The sequence below is a fragment of the Macrotis lagotis genome, chromosome 1 (genome assembly GCF_037893015.1).
Source record: "Macrotis lagotis isolate mMagLag1 chromosome 1, bilby.v1.9.chrom.fasta, whole genome shotgun sequence".
NCBI classification, from domain to species: domain Eukaryota; kingdom Metazoa; phylum Chordata; class Mammalia; order Peramelemorphia; family Peramelidae; genus Macrotis; species Macrotis lagotis.
Genome location: NC_133658.1, coordinates 704,465,631 through 704,486,703, shown reverse-complemented (window position 1 = coordinate 704,486,703; position 21,073 = coordinate 704,465,631). Strand labels below are relative to the sequence as shown.

The window sequence follows — 21,073 nt, the reverse complement described above, 5'->3', positions numbered from 1 at the left end:
CAGAATCTGAACATGCTTGTGATGAGCTCTTCTGAGGGAGACTCCTATGATCCTTTTACTTTATTTTGTTCTTTTATTTTAAAATATTTCCATTAGCTTGAAAAATATGTCATTTGATTGCATCTGTGCCTTATGGGGAAGGGAAAAAACAACTAATGAATGACCCCAAAAGAATAAGATAGATAGACATTGCTTGCTTTGACTGTCACTTTGGTTTTTTTTTCCTAATGGGAGAGACATGAAATGAATGAGCAATAGTTGAAACAATTTTAAAAATAATAAATGCTGTATTCTGGTGACAGTTTGAGGTTTTTCATTTTTTGATTGATATTTTAAAATAAATCCTGTTATCTTTCGCTTTTATGTCACTTATATTTCATAACGCATTTTTCCCTTTTTCCTCCAATAATATATTTCTAAGGCTTAGGTAACTGGATTCTGATAAAGTTTAAGAGATCAGTAATTTTTATATCACCTGCTTTTTGTTCATGTTTTTTTCTGTATGGTATAAAACATAATAGACATTTTTCCTATAAAAAGTTCTTAGAGGTAATAAGAACAACACATTACTATTTTTCATAATATTTTCTTATTTTCAGTCAGTAAACATTTATTAAGTGCTTACTATATACCAGACATTGTGTTAGATGCTGGGGATACAAAAAAAGGCAAAAAGAGAGCCCCTGCCCTCAAGAAACTCCCAGTCTAACAGGGAAGATAACATACAAACTACTATGCACAGACAAATACCTGTTTGTGTGTGTGTGTGTGTGTGTGTGTGTGTGTGTGCTGAATAATCTGAAGATAATCAGTGGGGGCGGGTGGGAGCGGGGGTGCTAACATAAAGTGAGATTGGGAAAGGCTTCCTATAGAAGGTAGGATTTTACCTGAAACTTGAAAGAAAACTCAAAGCCATTATTATATTGTTTTCTATGTGTATTGTAAAAAACTCCTTTAAACTCAGAATGAATAATAGTACATAATTATGCTGCAAAGAAATTGTTTAACATACAGAACAATTGGCCATCCTTCTTGTGATCTTATCTCATGACTGTTTGCTGGTCAAAAGGAAGACTTCCTGTTCTGAACTGTACAGCCTTCCAATTTCTCTTGCCTTTCCTTCCAGGCATTTTTTCCCAACACTTTAATCATCTTCTTGGAACTAGTGCCATCTTTGCAACATCTTGTTTTAACTGTATAGCCTAGACTTAGAGATAATATTTCCAGTCAAAAGGCAACATTCCCTGGGGGACCATTATCCTTTCCCTGAGAAGCTGAATGAGGAAAGGAAAGGATCAATGATTTTCTACAATCAGGAACATGTTTGATTTTAGTATAATGAATTAACCACTACTTAATAAGATGAAATGATTAATTTCTAGTTCCTACATTTAACCATTTATTAATCCCATTTTCTCCAAATGAATAGGGGGAAAAAAACCTTGGCTAAGAAAACAAATTATCTAAAGTTCTGGCTTTGCCACTTAACTAGCCATGTTATGCTGCTCTTCTGAGTCTCAATTTCCCCATATATAAAATGCAGATAATAATATTTCTACTGCCTTTCTTACAGGATTGTAGAAGACTAAATTGCTGGAACAAATAAACAAATTGGAATTACTCTCATTCAGTATTGTCGAATTTGGATTCTAAACTCACATATATTATATACAAAAAAGGAAATTTACAAGTGCTTTTGGAAGAAAGTGATATGTGTATGTTATTTTTTAATAACAGCAATGACATGGCAGTGATGAGGGATTACCTATTTATATTATGATGCTTCAAATTTTTATGCTTTATACATACATGTATGGATTTTTTAAAATAACATGAGCTTTTAAATGTTTCCAACATACTCACCTGGCTGCCTCAATTTGATCTTGAACTTCTAAAGTTCCCAATCTTCGATTAATTGCATGCATGATATGATCTCCCTGATAGCCACTTCCTCTGCCATCAAAGCTGGCAATTATAATCTTCTCTGTGCTAGCCAGGTAAGTAGACCAGCTTAGTCTAAAAGTAGTGTCAACTTTTTGACTACAGGGTCCTGCATATCTGTGAAAGATTCCAAAAATATTAGCCTCTGCAACTGTGCATCTAATTAGATACTCTTGCTGTTTGTTATCTTCCCTGGGGAAATGAAATTTGAATTTTGTTATCATGTAATTGAATTCTTATACATCATTAAGAAGTCCAAGTTAGACTCAAGATATCTTAGCAACATAACCATAATAGCTGCATCTTTGCCACTATCATGTTTCTCAGTTTTATTTCCAAATGATTCCTTCAGTGTCAAACACAAATTCCATAGATCAACATTTTATATTAAAAAGATTTAACTAATGGCTATGAAAGGAGAGATAGCAAATGAATCTAAAATTTCACTGGTACAGGGAAATCATAGACAAAGTTATACCTTCTATCAATGCTGTTCATAATTTTGGAGGAGGCAATTTTTAATCTTAATGATTTGCACTGAACACAAAATTGGGGTTAAGGGACTGACTTGCCCCAAGTGACACAGCCAGAATGTGTTAGAAGAGACTAGAACACAAATTTTCCTGTCTCCAAATCCAGTACTCTCCAAATATGCAATATTCCCTTTGGATATGAGTAGAGAGTTATGTTCAATAGGAATGTCATAGAATTTTCTTTCAAAAATCAATTGGGGGGGCGGCGGCGGCTAGGTGGCACAGTGGATAGAGCACTGGCCTTGTAGTCAGGAGTACCTGAGTTAAAATCCGGCCTCAGACACTTAATAATTACCTAGCCGTGTGGCCTTGGGCAAGCCACTTAACCCCATTGCCTTGAAAAATCTAAAAAAAAAAAATCAATGTGGGGCAGCTAGGTGACTCAGTGGAAAGAGCAAAGGCCCCAGAGTCAGGAGGACCTGAGTTCAAATCCAATCTCAGAGACTTAATAATTGCCTAGCTGTGTGACTTGGGCAAGCCACTTAATCCGAATGCCTTGCAAAACAAAACAAGACACAAAAAGATAAATAGAGGCATTTATATTTTATTCTAGAGGCAACTAGAAAGGTACTAGAGTTGACTGAGTTAAGGGAGTCACAGGGCCATCTCTCCACTAAAGGAAAATTACTTGACAAGAGTGGTTTACAGTGATTACAAGAGTTATTAGAGTGACAAACATTGGAGATGTGAGAGATCCAAGGAAAAAGGTCAGTTGGGGAGGACTATAATAACCTAGGTATGAGGTAGTGAGATCAGTAACTGTGAAGAGATACTTGAGAACTGTTGCAAAACAGTGAAAGAAGGTGACTAGATAGGAGGATTAAGAAGAAAAGTCACTAAATCTCTTTGGGGCTTAATTTCTTAACCTATTAAAATAAGGGAATTTAGACTAGATGATCCTCAAGATTTCTTCTAAATCGAGATTTATTACCCTAATTTTATTCTTAACTGACCACTTATCTATGTGATTTTATAATGAAACTATACTGAGCACAATTCTCTACCCATGATTCACATTCTGTATTGGAATACAAATGAGAAAACCAAGCAAAGTTTTTGTAAGCAATACAGATATAAATTCCTACAAGGCAAGGATTCCTAGAAGAAAAAGCACTGGATCTGTAGTTATTGGTTTTTATGCTGGTCATGCTAACTTTTAACTACTAGTTCTATGACCTTAGATCTTGACTTCTTTGGTTTTCAGCTGGCTCATTTATAAAATGAGGATCTTTGGGGCGGCTAGGTGGTGTAGTGGATAAAGCACCGGCCCTGGAGTCAGGAGTACCTGGGTTCAAATCCAGTCTCAGACACTTGTTACCTAGCTGTGTGGCCTTGGGCAAGCTACTTAACCCCATTTGCCTTGCAAAAAAAAAATAATAATTAAAAATAAATAAAATAAAATGAGGATCTTGAACTGATCTAACAATGAGAGATGTGCCTGAGCCAGCTCAGACCATCAGCATGGGTGTTAATTGGTAAAATTTTTCCATGTGAATATTTATAAATGCTACAAATCAGGACTTGACTTACTATTTTGTTCACTGCCAAGATTTAAGAAAATGATGGAGAATGTGCTAATAATTAAGATTAAACATAAAAATCTATCATGTGGGAAACAATTTATTACAGCTAGCATTTTTGATAAAAGGTTTTATTTATAAAATATATAGAAAACTGAGTCAAATATGTAAGAATACATTTCATTCCCTAATTGACAAATTGTCAAAGTAAATGAACAGGAAGTTTTCAGAGAAATTTTAACTATATATAATCATATAAAAATGCTCAAAATCAGTACTGATTAAAGAAATGTAAATTAAAACAACTCTGAGGTACAACCTCACACCTATCAGATTGGTTACAATGACAAAAAAGAAGAAAATGATAAATGTTGGAGGGAATATAGGAAAATTGAGTCACTAATAAAGTTTGTAGAGCTGTGATTAATTGGTCCAACAATTCTGGAGAGGAATTGCCCAAAGAGCTATAAAATTATACTTACATTTGAACCAGCAATACCACTACAAAGTCTAAATCCCAAAGAGATCATAATAAAGGGAAAAAGACTCACAAGAACAAAAAGTATTTATAGTAGCACTTTTTCTGATAACAAAGAATTGGCAACTTCAATCCCTTCAATTGGGGAATGGCTACACAAGTTATGGTTATATGCATGTGATGTAATACTATTATTCTGTAAGATATCATAAGCATATGAAAAATCTAGAAAAATTTAGGTGAACTAATGCTGAGTGAAGGGAGCAGAACCAGAAATATATTGTACACAACAACATTATATGATAAGCACACGAGAGGCTTAGCTCTTCCCAACAATTCAGTGACTAAAAACAAGTCCAAAAGACTAGTGGTAGAAAATGCTAGAGAGAACTATGGAGTCTGAATGCAGACCAAAGAAACTATTTTGACTTTAAAAAAATTTTTTTCCCTTTTTCTTTCTCATGGAACTTTTCTTTTGTTCTTACATTTCTTTCACAACATGACTAATATGGAAATAGGTTTAACATTATTCTATGGGTATAACCTATAACCAGATGACTTGCTGTAATGAGGATAGGGGAGGGAAGAAAGATATTGGGGAAATGTGAAAAGTAAAAACCTTTATAAAAAATAATGTTGAAAATTACATGTAATTGCTCTAACAGCAACATGGGGGTGATAATCAAACTTGATGGACTTGTTCATCCCTTCAGTACAACAACCAGGGACAATTTTGGGCTATCTGCAATGGAGAATACCATCTGTATTCAGAAAAAGAATTATGGACTTTAAACAAAGACAAAAGACTATTGCTGTCAAATTAGAAAAAAAAAGTTATATTATTAAGTAATTTTACTCTCATATTTTATTTTTCTTCCTTAAGGATATGATTTCTCTGTTATCACATTCAACTGAGATTAATATAGAATATGGAACCAATGTAAAGACTAACAGAATTCCTTCTGTGGGAGGGTGAGGGGAGGGAAGCAAGAATGGGGGAAAATTTGTAAAACTCAAAGTAAATAAAATCTTTAAAAAAAAGAAAATTACATGTAACTGAAAAAATAATAATTTTTATAATTACCAAAAAAAAAGTATGTATAATTTGTTTTTCCAGAGACCTGGTTTTAAAATTTTACCTATAAACAACTTTTTCTAGCTTTAAATTTATGAGGAAATTGATAGCAATAAGCATTTAGAATATGGATATTATGGCTATGGATAAATATTAAAATAATAATGAATACAGTTTTCACTATAATTTTTTTTAGATATAGATATAGATACACACACACACACACGCAAAATTACATATTATAAGGTACAATCAAAGCCTGAAAGAAGAGAGTATAATAGAAGAGACAAAAACTATTTGGTTTTAGTGTTTTTAAAAAGATCTAAAATATCCTGTAAAATTAGTTTCAAAATATTCTAATAATAACATTGTTTCTGTTGTATCAATAGAATACAGAGTGATTGTTAATATTAAAGTGCCCCCTAGAATTTCTAAGACTATATTTATATTACTTCATTCTTTGGCATCCAAGCTAAGATATCTATTTTGTTGTTGACTTATATTCTGAGTTTTTCTTCCAAAATGTTTTCTTTTCCTTTGAAATTTCATGAAGCTATTTCACATACTCAGTTGGATATAACTTGATTTTAAAATTCTGATTTAATAACATTTTGCAACAATGTTGCCATCTTAGAACTGAATTATTTAGAAAAGGTTAAGTGACTATTGATTTGTACACAATGTGACCTATCTCGATATTTATAATTCTGAGACAAAGGCTTTATGCTTTTTCTAAATAAATAATATTCTCATACCTCATTCCTTCATTAAATGGGAAAAGAAAATCAAATTCTTCTTCAAAAATTATGAGAACAGAGTCTCAAGAAAAATAAGACTCCAAAGATAATTGAGAGGTGTTCTAATAAGGCAGAAGAAAGGGATAGTGAAGAACATAATTTTTTTAATTTTTTTTTTTTTAGTTTTTGCAAGGCAATGGGGGTTAAGTGGCTTGCCCAAGGCCACACAACTAGGCAAACCATTAAGTGTCTGAGGTCAGATTTGAACTGTGGTACTCCTGACTCCAAGATTTGTGCTCTATCCACTGAGTCACCTAGCAGCCCCAAGAACATCAGTTCTAAACAATAGGTATTGTTCATTAAAAATTCTCTTTCAAAATTAGAAACAAAGGAAAATTGAAGATTAAATTACTAGCAACTGCAGAATGAGATAAAGAATGGTCTTCGTGACATTTGCAGAATATGTGCACCTCCTCTCTGAAGAAGGTGCAAATTTAGATTACTTAAGAGAAGGTGTATGAGAGAAGAGACCTACATTAGTGCTTCTGCAGAATGATAACACAAAGAGCAGGAAAACCTTCCCAGATTTCTGATTCCAAAATAGATGAAGAAAAATAATGAAATTCTTACTAAACATTTCTGAAAGTATAGGGAAAAAAGTTAATAAATCCTTCAGAAAACAATTCCAGGAAAAAAATCATTAAGTAATGCATGACTATTAATACACAAATACTTGTTTAGGGATTTTTTTTTTTGCAAGGCAAATGGGGTTAAATGGCTTGCCCAAGGCCACACAGCTAGGTAATTATTAAGTGTCTGAGACCACATTTGAACTCAGGTACTCCTGACACCAGAGTCGGTGCTTTATCCACTGCACCACCTAGCCACCTCCACAAACACTTTTTAATCCTTTTGATTCATACTTACACATCTATAAGAAGAGGGTATTTCTTGGATTTATCAAAATGAGGAGGCAAAATCATCTGGTACCAAAACCCTAAATGGAAAACAAAAGGTGAATGAGTTATGAAAAAAACATATATGGTATGGGTGTTTATGTTAGCATGTATAATGTATACAAACACATATATGCACATGAATAAACATGCATAGATATATAGATACACACACACACACACACACACACAATTATATATTATAAGGTACAATAAAAGCCTGAAAGACAGAGTATAATAGAATAGAAAGATGTTTGGTTTTTAGTGTTTTTAGTGTTTCTAAAAAGATCTAAAATATCCTGTAAAATTAGTTTCAAAATATTCAAATAATAAAATTGTTTCTATTGTATCAATAGAAAACAGAGTGATTGTTACTATTAAAGTGACTCCTAGAATTTCTAAGACTATATTTATATTATTTCATTCTTTGGTCTCAAAGATAAGATATATATATTTTGTTGCTGACATAGAATATATATATATATATATATATATATAAAGAGAGAGAGAGAGAGAGAGAGAGAGAGTTTTTCCTCCAAAATGTTTTCCTTTCCCCCTAAAATTTCATGAAGCTATTTCACATATTCAGTTGGACATAACTTGATTTTAAAATTCTGATTTAATAAAATTTTGCAACTGTGTTGCCATTTTAGAATTATGAAATCAAGCAAGGAATTCTAGAGACCTAGAGTAATCTATCATTTACTTGATAATTCATCTTAGTTTTGTATTCAATTTATTTACAAATCTATTTTAATAACACTTCTCCCTAAATAAATTAATTTCCTTTTCTCTGAAATTCAAAATAGAAATTTAGACTAGGATTTTTTTAAAGTATATATGGAAAAGATAAAATGAATCCAGTAAGGTATAAGACTATTTCTAACTAAAATAGTTTTTAACTCCATTTTCTTTATCTCTTCTACTTTTTGTTTTACTTTTCTGGCAGTTATTTTAGTATGAAAGAGGAAGAAGTGGTTTCTTTATGTACGAAGATAGATTCTCTCTGCTCTATACCTTACAGTGTGCTGGCACTGAACGATAATTCTATTTTTTATGTTTTAACTAAATGTGACACTGAAGCAAGCACCAAAAATTGAAGTCTCCATTATGTGTGTGCACATTATATATCTATATATGTATATTTATACATATATATATATGTATATATATATATATATATATTTAAATATAAATATAAAAATCACTGATCTATCATAAGGAGAACCATTCAAGGAGATTTGTTAATGACTCATAACCATCTGACCTTTGATCTTCTCCAATCAATGCCAGGTGACTAAACTTACACACTTCAGTTCTGAAAGCATGTCATCTTTCCAAGTTTTCCCCCTCATTTGAGAGGCTGATGAGGGAGAGGGGGCAGAAGTATCAATTATTCTGTGAATAGATTTTTTTATATAACTCCTAAATCATAGGAGTTACATATCTCTAAGCTATAGAGAGATCTTCTAACATCTCATCCTGCATCTCAACTTGTTTTGAAAGAAGTTTCTTGAAAAGCCTTTATGGAAACTGTAATCCTAACTTCCTAGGATACCAGGGGAGAAAAACTCATCAGGCAGCTGAAAAGGAAAACCTTAATTTATATAACTTCTATTTATTAGAGTGCCCTGCTTACTTCCAAAAATATATGAGGTGGCATACAAAATTAAAAATATGAAATGGAGCAATTAAAAATTAAAACAGAACAAAGTATCTTAAAAAGAGAATGGAAATTGCTAACCATTTCTTAATTTGTTTAGGGATAAGAAATGAAGATCACCAGAGATTTACTGATGGCTAAGGTCACTAACATGAGAATGCCAAAAGTCACAATCTGGAGAATTATGAATGAAACTGGACTAGATACCATGAAAATATTTCTTTAATAATATCCAACTGGGGTGGCTAGGTGGCACAGTGGATAGAGCACTGGCCTTGGAGTCAGGAGTACCTGAGTTCAAATCCGAACTCAGACACTTAATAATTACCTAGCTGTGTGGCCTTTAGGTAAGCCACTTAACCCCATTTGCCTTGCAAAAACCTAAAAATAATGATAATAATAATAATAATATCCAATTGTTTCATTACATAGTTGAGTAGAAAATGGTTGATTACTCTAGACCCTAGTGACTACAGTTAACAAACCCTCAAAGAGAATGTAGATGGTCCTTATCTAGATTTTATCTGAGATTATACTAGTTAATGTTGCTCTAGGTCAAAGAAAATTTCCACTTGTGAAGTACAATATCAACGTTTGTGAGATTCCTGTATAGAAAGGGGTCCCTCTGGGCCCAGAGGAATTCCTCAGAAATACAAATTTGAGGGGTGGCTAGGTGTAGCAGTGGATAAAGCACTGGCCCTGGAGTCAGGAGTACCTGGGTTCAAATCTGGGTTCAGACACAAAATGCAAAAAAAAGAAATACAAATTTGGCCAGGTGCCTTTGGGTCTGAAAATAATAAAGTACTCGAGTACTTGACCTGGGGATCCAGGATATACCATAAAATTGTTTGAAGAATCACAAAAGTACCCTCATCAGCCTAATTATCTTGCTGTACCTGCTAAATTCCAGGACTGCCTCCCCCTTCCCCAGGAGTGGCTGGAACAATAAGATAGTAAATTCCTCAAACCAGTGGGAAGCTCATGAATATGTGACTCCCCCCATCTTTGGAAATATCTTCAAACAAAGACCCTTTCTGTCTATAGGAACCCCATATTTACATATGATAAGACAATCTTTGCTTCTATATCCTGCCTGCTCTCAGTATCCCCCCCCCAACTATAAAAACCCCTATCCCCTAAACACTCAGGTATTGTCTGATTTGGGTATTCCATCCCCAGGCAATCCCCAGGAATAAAGATCTCCGGACTTATCAAATTCCAGTCTCTGTCTAGCTCTTTGGGTTCAATACTTGTAAGGCTTCTAAAGTGCTCAAGATAAAAGTAGTTTAGGTACTGAGAACAAATATATATCAGCTAAGCCAATACTGAAAAGAATAGAATATAATAAGTGATGATATATTGAAGTTCACAACTCAAATAAACAACAATGTCTTACTAAAGAGTCCTATGAGATTGGAAATCTCTGCAAATAGTCTGTAGTTCATTAAGGTACTGATGCAACAAGGCTCAAACCAGAATATTTTATGTTCAATATGTAAAATGAGTTTTAGTAAAAGATTCAGAAATTCACTCTATCTCTTTCTGATGAATGAGAAAGCTATATCTGAGAAAGCAGATTTAACATTTGATTATTTTCTAGGCATAGAACAAAGGTGAAGTTCAAAGACTAAAGTTTCCAAATGTAATTGAGTGAATGACAGATAATTGTTGTTCAGTCATGTTTCATTCTTCTTGATTCTGTTTGGGGTTTTCTTGGAAGAGAACTGGTGAGATTTGCCATTTCATTCTCTAGCTCATTGTATAAATGAGGAAACAGGAATACAAGCAAAGCACTCCATGGGTGATACAGTATTTGACACTACCTAGCTGATTTAAGTAAAAGCTATCAGCAACCAATTACATAGAATATTACTGTAATCTGGACTATCAGCTAGATGGGGCAGAATGAGGAGTTAAAGAGTTTGCTGTATCTAAAGTGCAACAGCACCTAAAATTATCTCAGAGAGCATTTTTAAAAAAAGATAATCATTTCATTAATTCTCTACCTCCAGGCATTTTGCATCTCCTTGTGACAGCTCTCTTCCTCAGGCATCATTTTCCCTTTGGTAACACCACACTCTGGAACTCCATAGATCATATATTCCTTCTCTGTGAGGAGTTAATCTACTACTTTTCATGCTTTCCTGAGTTAATCTACCCTTATTAGAACTCCTGCCCCAGGGTCAAATAATTCTGATTGATTGAATGCAAACTTACCCAAACCACTATATTTAACCTGTCCCTACTCAAATCCCATGCAGCCATCCATCCTAGCCATTCTTGCCAACTGTACCACACTCACCTCTCCATGTACCCCCACCTCCATTTTTCAACCTCTTCTGAGAATGATAATCAAGTCAACTCAAGTCAACACTTCCTAAAGCCTTCCTTTATAATGGATAGTAATTAGACTTAGAGCTCAATTCATTACCCATTTACAGCTCCCCTTCAATTTGCCTTCAAGAACAAGATGTCCCATACTAGGTACCCCGGCTGTCCTATCCAACTTCCTTTTGTGTATTGTCTTCTCTCAGGAGATTGTAAACTCCTTGCAGGCAATAACTATCTTACTTTTCTTATTTTTATCCCCAGAATTCAGACAGAACCTGTTAATTAATAAATACTACAAGCTTACAATTAATAAATATTTTCTAAATTGAACTGAATTCTAAAAAGGAAATGACAATTGAATATCATCTAATTCCACTCACCGTCTCCTTGATACCCAATATCAAATTCTCTTTCTAGGTAACTACTTTCATAATATCTCCATATAATAGAATGAAAGCCTTTTGTAAGCAAGAAGAATTACACTTTTTTATTTGTATCTCTGATAACTAACACTGCTCTGCAACATAATAGGCACTCTATAAATGTTTTTTCATTCATTAATTCATTATAAGACTATTATATTTCAAACCAAATTTTTGAGAATGCTTTTTTTTAATGTTCAATTTCTCACATAACATTGTAAGACTAAGAAATGTTTTAGAAATGATTGCTTGCTTTCTCAGGAAGAGGGGAATAGAGGGACGGATAGATTTTAGAACTCAAAAAAATTTGAAAATGTTTAAAATTATATTTGACATGTAATTGAAGAAAAAATAAAACATTATATATTTTTTAAAAAGAATAATACCGTATAGATGTTCCTAGAAAATGCTGATACAGAATAACAAACATAAAGGTTTTAGTTAACTTACTTGTACCATGCAGATTAAGGACGTCAATTTCTTTTGAGGGCATCTGGACTTCATTCAGCATATTATACAATTCTGTGTTGTTTTCCTGCACTTCAAGTACTAAGTAAGGGAATAAAAAAATAGTAATTCATTTCTGTCTGAGTCATTTTTATTATGCAATATATTCAAATAGAAAAATGTGACTCATTGATACATAATCCATATCTACATCAGATTCTAAGTATTTTCCAAGGTTCACTGTTAGGATCTTAAAACTAAAGAAAATGATAGATGGGATTATAATCATATTCACCATTACTACATACACACCAACATAGCTGGTATATTTGGGTGAGAGCTTACAAGATACCTGTAAGATCGTTGCTTTTGTGTAGAGTGTAATGGGGAACACCAGGACCTGTCAATATAACAAAAGCAAACAAAAGTTTAGATAAATTATTTTTGAGGGGCCTGGAGATGGAGAAAGGGAACACCGGGAGAGGAAAGGATAGTTGCATTTGCTGTTTTTCAAAGATGTCAAATATCTTCAACTTTCCCAGAATGTTTTATTATTTACTTTTCTTAAAAAATTTCTTTTTCATAAAATCTGTCTAATAATGAGACAGTAATAGTAGATAAGTCACTTTACTCATCTGAATACTGATTTTCTTATTAGCAAAATGAGGATAGATAGCTAAAGGCCTGTCCCCTTTCTGAATTTCCCTGAGATACAACATTCCTTTTTGTCTATTTTAGAATACCCATCATCTGGAGGATTTGTTCTCTGACTCAATAACAATAATGATGAATTTTCAGTTAGCCAGCACCACCATTTTTCCTAATCCTTTATGACAAAGATTTACATTTATAGGGTAGTTGTTGTTGATGAACTTCTGGTAGTGATTTCTTAAAAATTACTTCCTGAGAGTTAAAAAAAAATCTGGGAACATTTCATTCAGAGAAAAAGACAGAAGCCATAGGATCACAGATTTAGAAAGGTCCTTTAAAATCACCAAATGAAACTCTCTCGTTTTACAACTGAGGAAAAACTGAGGTCTTGCAAAGCTGTTAAATGATGTGCACAATATCACATAGCTTAAAAAGTACCTGAAGCATAATTTGAACCCAAGTCCAGTGCCCCTTCCACTATGCCCTATAAATCATTAGGCACATACTAGAAAAATGGCAGATAAAGATGAACCAGACCTGTGATTTCATTGATGTAGGCAACACCCAATGAGTAAACCTTCTATCCTGAGTTAGACAAGCAATAATCTTTAAATTATTCATTCTTCAGGATCCCTTAATCAGGAAATGATAGAAATAGAATCTGAATCCAGTTCACATGTGTATAGACATATTTATATGTACACATATGTGTGAGTACCCATCTATATGCATGTATGTGTATTTATGCATATGTGTCTCCCCTGGTCGAATCTAAGTCAAAGACTATTTTATTATTGGCTTTGTATCTCCAGCACCTGGCACAGTGCTTAACATAGAGAAATAAAAAGCACTTAATAAACACAATCACATAAAACAGACAAAGCTAGAATAAAAGATACAGAAAAGGGGGAGGTAGGATATTGTTGTAGCATTTATGGGAATGCATATGTGCTTTATAACTCTCATTTTTCTCTCTAAGCTAAAGAAATATACAGTTTGAAAAATAGCCAATCTCAATTACCACAAATTGCTTCAGCTACTGTTTCTGATTTTTAAATCACTTGTTATTATTTAACAAATTTGTTAAGAACCAGTCTTCAGAGGGGAAAAAAAGTGGCTAATTTGGAAATCTTTATTTAGTGACCATGGAAATTTCATTTTTTTATTTTGAACTTGAGAAAAATTGTATAAGAAACTATAATTGTTTTTCTGACAGTATAAGATTGCTTCTGTGATTGTCTAAATTATGGTATAAGAAATGTGCATTTTAAAAGTGCATATTTCATTTAATAAGGTAATAACAAAATTTCTGTTTGCAAATGATGCAGAATCTTTATTCCTGTAAGAAACATAAATTTCATATGACACTGGTAGGTGTTCTCAAAAGAACACCTAAATCCAAGCCAAATATAGATAAGTTTCACAGAAGTACTTTCACCCTTTGCAAGGACATATTTACAGGATTCATGTTCTCAGCATCAGAAAAACTAATTTCTCAAAGACAATTTAAACAGCGGTAATGTCCAACATCGCCACTATGTAAACAATTACTTTTCATGTAAATACGTAATGATGTTGAGTAGACCAATAGTGCCATCAACAAAAATTATTTATTAAGGATCCATCTAGGAACCATTGTAGGAAACTACCCATTAAAAATTAATCAGATCTGAACCTACCAAATAAAGAGTTTACAAAATAAAATTCATTAGTACCAAAAGAAAAATGAAATTAAACAGAGAAGGGGACATGATCCTTGCATCTAAGTACATAGTCTGATGATCTAAAAGAAGGTATGAGAGCTAATGTATTTAAGGCTTAGGAATTAAAGTTAGAAGAAATTTTAGAAAATACCTATTCTTTTCTTCTCATTTTATAGACAAGGAAACTGGAACCTACAGAGATAATGCTTGTCCAAGGTCACCAAGGCAATAAGGAGCAAAACTGAGATTTTAATTCAAAGTCTCTGAAAACAAATTCCACAATAATCTATTAATCTGACTTGGTTATTAATTAAATGAAAGGAGGCATTTTATATTGCCCTATTACAAAGTACACACGAGATTACATGGTCAAATGTAGTTGAAACTCACCTGAACATTTTAGTTGATAATAATTTGCTTTGGGACTAAATAATACTGAAACATACTGACACTGTTCTGCATTAAATCCACAGGTAATGCATGTCACTTTTTTAGACGAATCAAGATTAATTCTGTGAAAGTAAATAGTCAATTGTTAATGATTAGATTAATGAATAATCAGAGTACTGAAAGATCCCATTTTCCAGTTAGAAGTTATCAGTGTCCTAAAGTAAGTCACATTTGAATAATTTCTGAAAATAAACTTTTAAAATTTCACATCCCTAAATCTGTTTTGTAAAAATATGACAAAATATACTTTAAAAATAACTGAATTTATACTGTAATGTAAAAAAAAATTATTTGTTGAATTGGGAAAAAAAAATCTTAATTCTGGTATATGATGCCCTGGAGTTCCCAAGAATGTGAAGAATACAGCATACACTGAAACTCATTTCTATCCTCTAAATAAAGGGATGATGGATCATATAGGTATGAAAAACTATGATGTCATCAGGTCATTATGTCAATGTTTCTCTTAAATATACTACTTAATTTCAATTGAGGACTGGGTGAGAGAAGAGGAAAAAAAAGTCTGTTACTGGGAAGTGCCAGTGATGCATAAAAATAAGCTAAAGTGCCAAAATTTTTAAAAGAGCTCATTAAAGGAAAAGTTGTATATCAATGGATAACAGCAATTTAGTAAATACCAAGTTAAACAAGAAAAACAAAAATAAAAAAGTTTGAAAATTAAAAACATTCCAGTTAAAAAACCTGATAGAACTTTTCTCACCTATAAAGGTTTCTTCCTCCTGGCATTCCTTTGTATTCATTACTGATGTAGTACCTGAAAATAAAATGGTTACAGTTTTTCAAGTGACTCAATGGTAAACAAAAATGGACACACCAAGTGGCTTTTTGAAACATTCAGTGATAAAAATTTACAAATTTCCAATTACCTATGCCTCATTTAGCTAAAGGTACAATGGTAGAATAGAATAGGTAAGAAAAAAGAGATGGAATTGGATAGTGGCATAATATCAAGTCTACTAAACATATATGAAAATCAGGTTACCATATGTTAAAAGAAAAAATTCCAAATGGGCTGCCACTTTTTTGGGGAAGAGATTCTGCCTATTTCTAAGCAAAATCTATATTAGCATCAAAGGTTTAGAGTTGGAAGTTTTCTTTTTGGTCACCTGATTCAACAGTTATCAGGCAGCTCAGTTGTGCAGTAGAGAGAGCAACAGAACTGGAATCCTTCTGAATTTAAATCCTTCCTCATGTACTAACTGTCTGGTAAAGAGGTATTTATTAACTTCTCTGTACTTCAGATTCTTCATGTGTTAAATGAGAGTTGAACTTGATGGCCTCCCTAGATCCCTCAGGATCCTAAATCTTTGATGCCACATAAGAAAACTAAATCTGCCCATAGTCATAAAGAGGGTAAATGACAAAACAGGATCTGAACCCAAATCCCTGACTAAAAATGCAATATTCATGGAGCAGCTAGGTGGCACAGTGGATAGAGCACCAGCCCTGGAGTTAGGAGTACCTGAGTTCAAATCTGGCCTCAGACACTTAATAATTACCTAGCTGTGTGGCCTTGGGCAAACCACTTAACCCCATTGCCTTACAAAAAAAAATGTTTCTCTCAGGGGGCAGCTAGGTGGCACAGTGAATAGAGCACCAGCCCTGGAGTTAGGAGTACCTGAGTTCAAATCTGGCCTCAGACACATAATAATTACCTAGCTGTGTGGCCTTGGGCAAGTCACTTAACCCCCATGGCCTTGCAAAAAAAAGCAAAATTCTTTCTATTCAATTACTTCCTTATCCATTATTATTATTATGTCATTAAGTTTTATACTTACATTATTAATAGAATACTTACAGATATTCATTGGTGAGAGCTTCTATTTGAATTACTTCCCATTGTCCTTCTGTAATAAATGTTTCTTCCTGAAGAGGGGTTTAAAAATGTTTAAAATGTCATTAATTAGAGGGGGAATGTGCTAATTAAAGTTGAGGACTTAATAAAATTATATGTACAATTTAAGTACCTACTGAAATATGTCCCTACTGAAGAAAAATAGATCTGTTCAATCTGTATGTATTTATCAAATGTATCATATGATTATGCAACTATCAATTTCCTTTTTGCCAAAGATATTATTTTGGCCCTAAGAATCCAAGTTTGAAATGTTAGTAAAGTATACTCACCTTTGTGTCAACATTAAAATGACAAATGTGTTTATAGCCATTCTTATTGCTGATAATCTTGTAGAAGCTATTACCATCTGATGTAAAATGAGGTTCCGCAGGTCTAAACTAAAAAAGAGAGGTTTTTTTTAAAAGGTTAAAAAAATAGACTTTGGTTTAGTCACTTCATTTTAGTTTCCTTGGCTGGAAAATAAGTAGGTCAAACTAGATAATCAAAGAGATCTTTTTGAGTTCAAAATCTAAAATTCTCTGATTCTAAGTCTGGCCCAGTACCTGTATAGTAAATACTAAAAGGTCTATTAATAAGTGGTACTTACATAGATACCAAATGAAGACATCTATTTTTCCTTCACAAGGGTAATTCTATTACTGTTGACCTTAAGTAAACAAAATATGTTCTCTTTTCATTTTCAATAAGGACTGTCCCACTGTCACAACTATGTGTCTTACAAATACAGCTAAAACATTCTTGCCTATTTCTTTAATTAAAAAAGTTAGAATTTTCAGGTTGATGATGTTTGGTGTTAGAGCTTTCTGGCAGAACAAGTGAGAGAGGAGACTGAGTGGACAGTTTTCCCATCATTCTAAGCACTGTTTTCTTAATGAAAAAAAGCAAAATATGAATTCTTCAATCTTGCTTTGGATCAGATACAGAAAGGCATAGAGTGCTGTGCACTGTAAAAAGTATATACATTCTTGCATCTGCCGTTTTCATGTTAAGGTCTTTTTGTTTTCTAACTATATTTAATAATAGAAATCACAGTTCTATGGAAGGAAAATTCCCATATTCCTACAACAAAAACTGAGAAATAGATAAGCACATTAATTAAATTGAAGCAGGCCTCCCATCAAGCTAGTAAAAAATGTCAGCTATAAGACTTTGATTTCTACGAAGCATTTGACAGCAGGTAGGAGATGACCCACTTTTTAAACTGAAGATTTATTTCATCTTTGATGTTCCATCTTACAATTCTCCTGATTTGAGGAAAAGAAGAAAAATGCTTTCCTCTTCTATTGAGTGATTCAAAGTGAATTCATTTCTGGAGCAAGCTGGAATGTGCAGTACACTCGGTGTTCTCATTATGGAACTCTGAAACACATTCCCCTCTCTAGACCTGTGTTCACAGCCTTATCTTTTTAATACATTTCCCTGTTTCCCCTGGATGGAGTTGTGCCTAGTAGAAATGTGTGAAAAGTGGCATCTGTCTGGTTAAATACAGAGAGGAAAAAACATATTTTTTTCAAGGAGTCGTGAGGAAGTGTAGCATGTCTCTTGCCATGGAGGAAACCACTTTTCATGTTGGCAAACCTCTCCCCTCTGTCCAATCAGTGCCTGGAGGAATTTTAAATGCTTTAGGTTTCTCAGAGGCCAATTCCCCGAAGAAAGCAAGTCAGGATTCCCTCAAATTAGGACTAGCATCACCCTTTGAATTAAAAAAAAAAATGTGAATCCGTCCAGATAACATTTTTTTCTTAAAACTGACATAAGTAAATGATTACAAGAAAAAAAAACGACATGAAATCATTTGTTTACCATATAAAACAGTATGGTGCATCTTTCTATTCCATAGCTGTCACAATGCAGTTCCTTTACAAGAACTTCTGTAATGCAATGGCAATGAGATAAATGTGGGGGGAAAAATCCATACACTTTCCTAGAATGTTTCTAAGTGCTTAGTAAAATGTGAAATCAAATAATAACGAGTATTTCTTTCAAAGGTACATTCCCATGTGTACCTTCAGGTGCTGTGGGGAAAGGGTTAGATGTGATATTACATTCTGTTGGACAGAATCAGACTTCCTTGGACATAATGACCCTCAGTACTGACAGTGGGTAGGTGAATGATCTGTAACTGAAACATCTAACTTGAAATGAGTTGCCAGCTCTCTTATATCTTAGAATTCCTTCTGTTCTGCCTATATGGTTGCTTCTTTACCACTGATAGGATTACTAGACTGAAAGAAGAGATTAATGTTTTGATGTAGTATATTACAGTGCAGCAAGGCATTTCATATTTATAAGCTATTAAGAAATACTAATGGACAAGACAGAAAATACAGAATGAAGAAGAGCTCAGACTGATTTTGAATTGGTTTTCTGGACCCAAAGAAATAGTGAATAATGGATCAATTTCAAAAATGAAGAAGTTTCCAAGTGACCAGACTAGGAATATATACTTAATCTTATGGAACATTCTTATCAACAATTTAGATGAAAACACAGATGATATATCTATAAGAAGAGAAACTAGCACAAAGCTGAAAAAGATAATGGTCATTCATTTTCAGTAATTAACCAGTGGCCTGAAAATTTCTCGATAAATTAAAACATAGGACTCAATCTAAAATGACTAAAATTTCATAGAAATAAATGAAAATGCCTGATGATGATGGCTGTCCTTCCTTCTCAAAGAAGATCATGACATCAGGGATGTGATGCCATGACAAGCACATGATTTGGATTTGTGTGAGGAAGGCTGTGCTAAATCACCAGTCTCACTTTCTGTTCCAATGCCAACTGGGTCGGGTGGTCACTTCTAAATCAGAATGATTGGAGAAGGCCCTAGATACAATGCAGAGTTAAATGACTTGCCCAAGATCACACAGCTAGTAAATGTCAAGTGTCTAAGGTCACATTTGAACTCCAGTCCTCTTGACTCTAATGTCAGTCTGCACCAAATGAAAATGCCTACTTTTGTATGGGGGGAAAAAACCAACAACTGTAAAAGTGTATAATATAGGAGGAAAGATCTGAGAATGCCCAAGCCTGTTATACTAAGGCTGTGTTTATAGAAGCAAAATCTTCAGGTGAAGGAAATGATGATCCTTTTCTACTCTGTCTTGATCAGATCATTTGGAATACTGCATTTAGTTGTGGTTACCATAAATTAGGAGAAGTATAGACATGATGGAGTCCAACTAAAGAAATATGACCCAGATTAGAGGGGGGATGTGAAGTTATAAGAATCATGTGAAGGAACTTAGAACAGTTAGCCTGCCAAAACAAAAAACAAAAAACAAGAAAAAGTAAAGGATACATAATATCTCTTTTCAAGTACTTGAAGAAGTGTCATAACAGTAGATGAGCAATTAAAATTTGTTTTGCTTGGCCCTAGATAGGACTAGAAAGAATAGGTGGAAATTGCAGAGAATCAAATTTTGAAACAGAAATATTCTCCAATAATCAAAGTTGTTCAAAAGTAGATTGGGTTACCTCCTAAAGTAATGGAGGTCTTCTAGAAGAAGCTAGATGATCTAATTGATGATGAAGATTTAGAGGGAATTTCTGATCCTATAACAACATAAAATGTTCTTTTCAACTCTGAAAATCAAGTCAAATCCACAAACATTTATTAGATGCCTGCTATGTGCCAGACATACTGTTAAGTGCTGGGATACAAAGGGAAAACAAAACAACAAAAAATTCGGCCTCTTGTCATGGGCTAATGGGGAGATTACATGCATTACTGTATGCCAACAAATATATAGAGAAAGCACTAATATTAAGGGGGAATTAGGAGAGGCATTTTGAAGAATGCCAGGGAAGCCAGGAGAGAGAGAGAGAGAGAGAGAGAGAGAGAGACAGAATTTCAGATATGAGAAGCAGCCAGTGAAAATGCCCAGAGATAGGATGAAGAGTGTGTTGAAAGATAAAAAGCCCAAGGAAATCAGTATCACTGAATCCAGGGTACATGGAGAGAAGTGAGATGCAAGAAAGAGGAAGATAGGTTATGAAGAAGTTTAAAAGCCAAATATCAGATTTTTATCTATCTTGGAAGCAATAATGAATTAGTAGTATTTACTTAATTAATAGGTAGTTGACATGGTCAGATCTGTCCTGTGGGGAGCTAAATCTTACATCTGAATAGACTGGAGAGGAGAGGTAGAGAGAACACCCAGAAGATGACTGCAAAAATTAAGGCATGAGGTGATGAGAGGTCTGCACTAGTATGAGAAGAGAGAAGGGGGTGGGATGGGGGAGGAAGACATATAAAATATGTTATGAAGGTAAACTTGC

The 21,073-nt window shown here is 33.6% G+C and overlaps 1 protein-coding gene across 2 annotated transcripts in view; it reads right to left on the bottom strand.

Annotated features, from left to right (window-relative positions):
- The window catches only part of DPP4 (dipeptidyl peptidase 4), a 109,017-nt gene that overhangs the window by 21,298 nt on the left and 66,646 nt on the right, over positions 1-21,073 (bottom strand). For both annotated transcript variants that reach the window (XM_074215848.1, XM_074215849.1), the window contains 8 exons: positions 17,056-17,163; positions 16,727-16,794; positions 15,629-15,682; positions 14,848-14,969; positions 12,456-12,503; positions 12,107-12,205; positions 7,212-7,281; positions 1,864-2,058 (listed from right to left, as the gene is read on the bottom strand). In XM_074215848.1, the coding sequence (XP_074071949.1) occupies positions 1,864-2,058; positions 7,212-7,281; positions 12,107-12,205; positions 12,456-12,503; positions 14,848-14,969; positions 15,629-15,682; positions 16,727-16,794; positions 17,056-17,163 (764 nt within the window). The remainder of the gene's footprint in view (positions 1-1,863; positions 2,059-7,211; positions 7,282-12,106; positions 12,206-12,455; positions 12,504-14,847; positions 14,970-15,628; positions 15,683-16,726; positions 16,795-17,055; positions 17,164-21,073) is intronic.